Source organism: Contarinia nasturtii, unplaced genomic scaffold (assembly GCF_009176525.2).
Source record: "Contarinia nasturtii isolate CC-2019 unplaced genomic scaffold, AAFC_CNas_1.1 Cnas_scaffold_129, whole genome shotgun sequence".
Classification (NCBI taxonomy): Eukaryota; Metazoa; Arthropoda; class Insecta; order Diptera; family Cecidomyiidae; genus Contarinia; species Contarinia nasturtii.
The window spans coordinates 12661591-12670592 of record NW_022197486.1 but is presented as its reverse complement, the minus strand read 5'-3'; the positions used below and the strand labels follow the sequence as shown (position 1 = coordinate 12670592).

Below are 9002 nucleotides of genomic sequence, written 5' to 3'. Positions count from 1 at the left end.
AAGATCGATAAAATACCCAATCTTATGCCCCCTCCCACCAGGCCAGAAGGTGGACTATCTTCGGGAGAGGTGCATGCGGTTAGTCACAAATGAAATTAAAAGAAATCTACAAAAATGTTAGTATAAATAGCAAACTATGAAAAAGGTCATGCAAAAATGGCCATTATTTCATACAGTCGCTGTGGGACCTAGACTTGACATAACCAGGACAAATGCATATTCGTTCGAAAGGTCTTAAAAAAGCTCTCAAGTGGTGTCAATTGCGACTTAAAAATTTCATATGGGGGTGGCCAAATTGGCAAAAAACCAAAAATTGACCGTTGACCGCACATATAACGGGCATTTTTTCGAAAAAGACTGCATATTTTCTCTTGAATGAACTGAAAATTTCATCAATTTAAGCCTCAAGTCAAAGATAAAAAATATGCATACCACACACCACAGAAAAAACCACTTTTCCCCATTATGATTTATATGATTTTGATTCAAAAATAACCTAAAAATCCATATTTTCATTGTATTTGAAAAAGATTCAAATTCATGTTTCTTGAATCTTTAACATTGAAAATAGCGCTTACAAAACTATTGATATCAAATAAAAAACCTCTATCGAGGTGAAGAACGAGTGACGAAACCAAAATTTGAAACACAAAATTTCTGATATCAATTTTGTAAATTCGGAACGTTGCTTCATTGCCTCAGCATGAACTCAAAGTAAAAAGGAGAGAATTTCAGCAACGTTCCGAATATACAAATGTATATTAAGTTTATATTCACAGTACACAGAAAATATATCTACCAACTATTTTCGTCACAAAATTGATATCAGAAATTTTGTGTTTCAAATTTTGGTTTCGTCACTCGTTCTTCACCTCGATAGAGGTTTTTTATTTGATAAATATATACACGATATACCATTAAGGAAATCAACATGAAGAAAATTACCGTTTTGATTTAATCCAATAGATTTCATCATGTATTCTTAATATTTTTTTAGAGAAATTTTGGTATTTTATCCAAAATCTAGGTCAAATGCAGAATAACAAAAAGTGCGTGGTGCCTGAAAGTACTATCAAATTATTAAGTGAAGGCTGATTCAGTGAAAACATCAAATGCAAATACGAGCAACAATATCTAAGAACTGAGTACATTCATTTGTACATTCTACTGAGTACATTCAAAATGTTTATTTCATTTAATTTCGATAAAAAATAATTCCTAATAGTTTAAATAAATAAATAAATTCCCGGATTTACGTTTCGTTCTGATGTAAATATGCTTTATTAATAGCAAATGTTTTCGAACATCATGTGTTCATCTTCAGGCTTACAATGAAACTGAATTTACATCAAAGCTATGTCAATTGTACATTTAGATTATGAAAATCAAATGATTTTTTTTAAATGATAGACTTTTAAAATTACTTCCAAAGCAAACCGTTTGCAATGTATACATCATTAATACATTGCCATCGATTGATAATGTTTTGTGGTGTTGGTTGTTCAAGATAGAAATCTGGATTTGGGTTGGCTACAGTTGAGTTCATTTGAAGCGTATTGATTTTATCACGCCCCAAAAACAAGTATAGTTTAAATAAACTAATTTTCGCCTTTCCTTTAATTTCGTTCCACATCCTTTATGAAAAACAATAAATAAACACATAAAATAACGTTAGTAGACACTTATTCAATTTTTTCATGAGTGTGTTATTAATTTTAATACGTTGAACATTTCTTTGGTAGTATTTGTGGTTGAATAGATAACTGACAAAATTATGAAAAAATAGACGAACATATGACAGCTAATGTGAACTAACAAATTTCACTTACTTTTCAAATGTATAGTCATCGTGCGAGCAATTAACGAGTCGTAATGTTTTCACAAATTCGGAATGATAATACTCGATAAAAGATTTAAAATTCATTCTTAAGTCTTCAATTGGGGCATTGAACAGCAACAAGAACATCAAATCCAATGCAAACGATTCGTAACCACACATTTGGAAATCCAACAATTTCACTTGGATCGACTTTTTCGCAGTTTTATCTGTAGAATTAACATCAAGTTTTTATTTTGATTTAAAAAAAAGAAAAAAACATGCCACATACGCTTTATATGCTTTTGGCATCAATACAATGTACCTCTTTTAAACATTATGTTCATTGACCATAAATCATTATGAGAAATTGTTGTATACGGTGTGTCTTGCGATCGTTCAGTCTTTAGATAAAAATTCTTCGCATCGTTCAATTGGTTTCTTATCGTATTCTGCATTCCTCTCGTCATTTTGGGAAAAGTGCTGCGTAACTGATTGACCAATTTCTACTCAAAAAAAGAAGAAAATTCAGTAGATACCAAAGATAATGACAATTTTGGTGTAAAGAAACTACATCTATATGAATTAAACGTACGTCAACCCTTTTGATATCTTTTTCAATATTACAAGTTTCACAAAATCTGTGTAAGTAAGGATCAACTTTCGAATAGAAAACGCTTGGCTGCAAACGTCTTATGCCAATACCGAGCGCATGGAAATATGCCAAGCTCTAGAAATTGAATTAATGTAATTAGTATTTGTTATAATTCTGCGGATAAATTATTCGAATATTCCAAACATTTTGTTCATAAGTTTCGAAATCGGGAAATTCCCCAATGTCTTTTAGAATTAAAATAAATAGGTACTTTTGCTCCATTTTCCGAAAATTTGTGTCAGTATTATTTAGTAAAATCAAGCATGTAATAAAATACCTTTAAAATAGCCATAATTTCATCCGTTTCAAAATTATTCCATAATGTGCTTTCTATTGAACTTTTCGAACCAACATAGCCCAATGATTTGATATTTTCCAATAGAATAGCTGCATTTGAATCGATATTTTTAGCGTCTAAAATTCAACATTCAACGTTAGTTTTAATGAATATGGTGATGAACAAATCTTACTTGAATCTGAAGATAGTCGGGAACCTAAAAAACGAACAAATATATCATTCCGTTCAGCTGTCGGAAGTGTCGCAGCAAATCTCTCAATGGCTGGAATTATCTCCGTATAGAAATTTATTTCATACACAAAGATTTTTATTTTTTGTGCATTGTTTACACCAGTAAGTGGCATTTTATATACCAATTGTCGTGTTTCAATCTGAAAATGTACAAAATTTCGTGCATCGTTTATCAATTTAATAAAAAATTGGTTTTTTATACTTCATTTGAATCATTGCTCTTAAGCAATTTCACTTCGAGTGACTGTATTGTTGCTTTAAAGTTATCGCCAGGTTTCGTTAGTGGTCTTAAAGTGTATTCCAGAACTCTTTTCTTAAGACACTTTTCCAAAAATTCGTGAATATTTTCGCCGTTGATCACCTTTATTGGTATGAGTAGATCAAAAAAATATTAAAAACAAAGAAAAATCTAAAAAAATTAGTTAAATAGAAGAATTTTTGTTCAAATAATTGTATACCTGAGTGAGTATTAAAAGCGACAAAATTGACAGAACTATGATCGACTTCATTTTGAGACTTGAAGTAGCTTTGTATAAATGAAACCGTGCAGCCAAGACCTTATATACTCTTTTTCATAAATCAGCTTTGCACGTGCCTCAAAACAGAGAATAAAACTTTCTTGATAAGCTATTTTTAAGCATTTGTTCGTAATTACAAATAAAACGTCTAAACTCCTTTAATATGATCAACCGACAATTCGACAATAACCATTTCTATTGGAAAAGAAGTATATTTTAAGTTAAAAACCAGACAATATATTGAATTAACTGGTCAGTTGAGCTGACAGTACGTTATCATGTTTTCGGGATAATTTCCGGTATTATTGATTGGATAATTAATCACTCAGTCTTCTTTCTTAGTGAGAATGACTAATTTCTTCTTTTTTTCTCGTCCTCGTCTTCACACGTTTTATACACGTGGAGAAGTTTATTGACTTTACGTTTTTTCAAACTGTGACATTTTTTAATATGCACCAGCACGTTTTGCAAAAGAATTTAGAACGCTCGTGATCATCACAATGACACAGAAGAAAATTATAATTTATTAAAAATTATTATTTTTTGTTTATTTATCGCGTTTTTTCTCCATTCAATGTTAGCTTCATTTTATACATTCAGGCATCGATTAAGTGATTAAGTACCGTTGAGAATTCTCAACGGTAACATTCACTTTGCTGCAATTAAACCCCTTTGATCGGTTCATGCATACAATTACATTTTCAGTTTGATTTTTTGATGAATTTAATTGCATTTAAAATCAAAATAAATGAAAACTCTCTTGAAACGTATTTTATTCTTGCAATTTTATTGGCACTTAACGAAAATGGAGAGAAAGCGAGAGAGCACAAGAGCTTTTCATTAGCCATACAGTTCCCAATGTCAAATATACTTATTTTTAATGAAAATGTATGTGAATTCAGTAATCGATCGCATGGTAAATTGTACGATAAGTGGAATACTTTATGTATCAATCGGCAAATTATTCCGGTTAAAAAAAGCGAATACAACATCACAAAAAAGTATATATGTCTTTGCGCAAAAAAAATACACACATCTCCATCATCCTATGAGGTGAAATAAAGAGAAACACTCTCCCAGAAATGAGTAAAAAATGCCAAATATCAATCAATCAAGTGGGAATTTATTTTTCCAACAAAAAATACACATACAAAATGTTAATAAGATTTTATTGCATTTTTGTTGTTGTTACTGTTATTTTTTTTATGAAAATAGTTTTGATATTGTGGTACGTTACATACATACCATACGTGGGCATGGCAAAAATTTAAGGGGCGACCAATCAAAAACCCTAGCTCCAAAAAAATGTCTCTCAGTCAAGTTTTTTTTTTGAGATCACTTTTCTGGCGAAAATCCCTAGTTTTCTCGGCTGCCACCTGGGGGGAGAGTTATTCCTGTGCCCATCTATTCTACAGAACAAAAACCTATAATAATTTTAAGCTTTATAATATTGGTAGTAGTAGTTAAAAATGTCGCATTTGTTACTAACCTCTTAATTGTCATGTTTACTAGTTTTTGACAATGACAGCTATTCTATCTTAAAGAGTGTCAAAAAATTCGCTAAATTGATTTGTCAAAGTGAACACAATTTTTCACAAACAAGTTTTATTATTCACACAAGAGATAAACCCCACAAATTATTTTAGAATTCCTATTAAAAAAATGAATTTGTTAGGTTTCCTTATAAAATCGCAATATTTTAACAGGAATCCTAATAAATTGGCGCGCTTAAACGTCAAATCCAACCTCACTGTGTTGAAACAAAACATGTTTTATTATTTAAAGGTTTCCTAATAAAATGTTGCCATATTAGAAGGAAACCTTACAAATTAATATTTTAATAGGAATCCTAAAATGATTTGTTAGGTTTATTTTTTGTGTGTTGCATTGAAAATGTCGAATTACGTTCCAACAAAACATCATTTGCGGGAATTCAATTTTTTTCACTTTAATCCATTCAGAAATGCATATAATCATTATGATGCATTGAGATTAACAAGATCTGTTGATTCCAACACAAAAATGTTGAGTTTGGTGACACTGAGTGGTGAATTTGGTGTAAAACTTCAAATTCACCAAAAATTTTCAAGTTGAATGATTTCACTCATTTTTGCAAAAAAGTCTATGTTAAATGCATTTAAGAGTTGTGGATTGACTAAATATGAACAATGCGATTGATATCAAATATTTACATTTCCTGAAAGTGGTGAAAATTGTGGCGAATTCGAACTGAAGGAAAATTTGGTTGAATGGCAGTACAAGACTAATCAAATATCGCTCCAAATTTACAAATGGATTCATTTTCGTATTGAGTTGAGATTGATTGTGAAGGAGGGATCTATTTCAAGAATTTCAAGCATAGAAAACCATATGTAAGTTGAGCTGAATTACAAAAATCGACGTGAAATCCAAAAATTCGTGATTCTGCCCATTGGGTGATTCTGCCAAACTTGATCGAATTAAAACTGATCAAAATCGTTACGGATGATCTTTATTGATGTCGAGTGATCGTTTTTGGTTTAAATGTAACAGAAAAATTACAAAAAACTTGTAGAAAAATTCAATTATCCAAATTTTTGAAAAATTGATTTTTTCCACTTTTGCAAAATCATTAAAAATTGTTTGAAAAATAGATCGATAAAAAATCTTTATACCCCCGCTGTACTCACTGGACATTCCTATGTCTGAATACCACTAATTTCAATGGATGCAGTGCACCGTTTCTGATCAATTATGTGCAAACTTTATAAAAGTCGAAAAATGACTCGGTCATTAGATACCTGAAAAAAATTAACAGTCCTTTAAACATGGAATCCGAAAATTGCCTGAGAAATGGGAAAAAGTATTGGCTAGCGATGGACAGTACTTTGAATAATGTATTCATTCATTTTGTTATTGAAATAAATGCACATTTTCAGCGAAAAATACGACATTTTTAACTACTACTACCAATACATAAAATGATTTGAAAAAAAAAACGCGAAATCGCAAATTTTGAATACAACTTGAACAAAAACAATCTAAAGTAATCATGTACATATCATGAATTCGTGCAGAACTATGTACGAATAAATTTCCTGAGGAAAAAGTATTGATTTGTCCAAGTTTTTTCCGAACAAAATTCATAATCGGTTTACTTCAAGTAAAGTTTGTTTGGCTATGTGAAACATTCGGAACCGAATCTGTCTATCAAGCATTAATCATTGAGTTTAAAAATTGACTCAAAAAATCGAAAAAATTAAAAAAGAATGTTGCAATCCGTTAAATATGATTTGCAATGTGAAATGTTTTTTTTTTTTTTTTCATCAATGCATGATTTTCAGTTGAACTAAAACTTTCACGACCATGAAAAAAACAGTGAGTCGAGTGCAGTGACTGTTAACAATGAAAAAAGAATTAAAATTTTATTGAGAAACAACAATCGAAAACTAGATTGTAACGTTTTAAGTTTGTTTGCGGGCGGAAAAAAACAAACATTCCATCGCATTCCATTATAACACAACGAAATCGATTCATTCAACTCAGTTCGATTTTGAACAACACAAAACATGACATAGACAAAAATGCAATATAGGGAGTTTTCAGGATTTTTGATGATGACTTTGAAAAGTATGAAGCTGCTTTTATAAATACTCGTAAATTCCAAATTATTGAATAAGCTGAATTTGGGCTTCAAGAGTGCGTGATTTAGCATAGATAGTGCTTAATTTTTACATAGCTGCGTCATACATGGGATCAGACAGACACTGTGATTTTTTTTTTAAATAAATAAAATCGTAAAACAACACACAAAAACGCGAATTACTAACGATACATGGCTGTGTTGTTGCTTTTGGGTTCACTCGAGAGTCAAGCTCAAGGTCATTTGTCTCACTGTGTGTAATCATTTAGTCAGCTTCGTCTTCAATTCGCCAAACTTCTATCATTCCACACAATAATTCAATTATATTTGTGTTTTTATTTCTTTCATTGTTTCTAAAGCGCTATATTTACAATGTTAAAGACATTTGCATCGACCTATAATCTTTGTCTGTCATAATCTGTCATTAATTTTTTATTTATTTTGTACAAAATGTTTCTATGTATGCTTAGAACGCGTGTAATATTATCAATAACTTTAGATTGTTTTTGTTCAAGTTGTATTCAAAAGTAGCGATTTCGTATTTTTTTTCAGATCATTTTGTGTATGCTTGGACGAGTTTTGTAGCATTTTTTCTGTAGTTCATTCAAAAAACAGACAATGCATACATCTATATCGAATGGCATTGACAACGAGATGGAAAATGCCGTATACACAATACACATTTTACGTATAATTAACAACTATATTTTTTACCTTAATATTTGACTTTATTGATTGTGCTAATAATTTGCACAATGTACAGATGATATATCTGCTTTATATGCGTAAATCTCGAACTAGAGGATTTGAACCATTAGTCACATAATCACACCGGTACGAATGAAAAGAAGAGAATAAAAATGAAGTTTGTTTAAATCCAAATGAAATTGAATTTTTTTTTCTATGCGAACAACAAACATTTGACCAATTAACTATATTTAATTTTTTGGATGAACTTGGACTGTGAACACATCAATTTTTACAACAATAATAAGATTTCTTGCTGTAATTGTGCGGGCTTAACGATATAATGGTTAAGTGGTAGATGGTTTCACACCGCTTTGGTATCAGTACCGTAAAACAAAAATGAATTTAATGGTTATTATGCGTCAAACAATTACTTAAAGTCATTAATTTGTGAACGGATTTTGTAACCAACAAAAAAGTATAGAACTCAACATTCATTTACTGTATTGCAATGAATGGCTTTGCATAAATGTTCGGTGAATGCACGTCATCATTATTGTTTTTTCATTCGTAATAAATTCAAGAATAGCTGAAATTAATATTGAGTAATAAATTTGCTAACTGACAAAGAATTGAACCTTTTTTTTTTTTAAATAAACATGATTTCGATGAAAAAACGTAAATTTCATTATGAATTGAATGGAACGCGAGTCAAAAGTGCACAAGGTAACGTAGTATAGTCATAAATCACATCAAAAAATAATAAAATGCATTCACCGACTTTAAGTTCTGAAACATCACACTTATTATTGTACCTAATTACGCAAATGTTCAAAAGTTCACACAAACTTTTTAATTACGTGTCGTTGTCATTATTGTTATCGTCGTCATAGGTTACATGCAACCAAAAAAATGCCACACGAAAGATGATTGACTGAGTGTCTTAAAATAATTAAAGTGTGTGTATGTGCATGTATTTTGTGAAAAACTGACTTCAACACTTTTCATAGCTAATTAACACATAGAAAATTTCTTACTGAATAATAATAGCAGAATAATTTCTCATCAAATTTACTTACTTTTTGTTCTTCTAATTTTCACATGAATTCAAACATTTATCTAAATTCGCTCTCTCTCTCTCTCTCTCTCTCTCTCTCTCTCTCTCTCTCTCTCTC

The 9002-nt window shown here is 30.5% G+C and overlaps 1 protein-coding gene across 1 annotated transcript; it reads right to left on the bottom strand.

Annotated features, from left to right (window-relative positions):
• Window positions 1-1251: 1251 nt before the first annotated feature.
• LOC116346242 lies at window positions 1252-3542 on the bottom strand. Its single transcript, XM_031776180.1, has 8 exons — window positions 3459-3542; window positions 3203-3361; window positions 2942-3140; window positions 2749-2885; window positions 2412-2546; window positions 2142-2322; window positions 1830-2046; window positions 1252-1634 (listed from the first exon to the last, which is right to left on the bottom strand). Exons 1-8 carry the CDS (start codon window positions 3507-3509, stop codon window positions 1421-1423), a joined length of 1293 nt encoding a protein of 430 aa, XP_031632040.1. The 5' UTR covers window positions 3510-3542; the 3' UTR covers window positions 1252-1420.
• Between the last annotated feature and the right edge of the window lie 5460 nt (window positions 3543-9002).

What these genes read in the sequence shown, in the direction of transcription:
- LOC116346242 (XM_031776180.1), bottom strand. Translation starts at nt 3,509, where the DNA reads ATGAAGTCGATCATAGTTCTGTCAATTTTGTCGCTTTTAATACTCACT. An exon ending in AGAGCAATGATTCAAATGAA is followed by an intron (nt 3,141 to 3,202) that starts GTATAAAAAACC and finishes GTACATTTTCAG; the next exon opens with ATTGAAACACGACAATTGGT. An exon ending in AAATTATGGCTATTTTAAAG is followed by an intron (nt 2,547 to 2,748) that starts GTATTTTATTAC and finishes TTCAATTTCTAG; the next exon opens with AGCTTGGCATATTTCCATGC.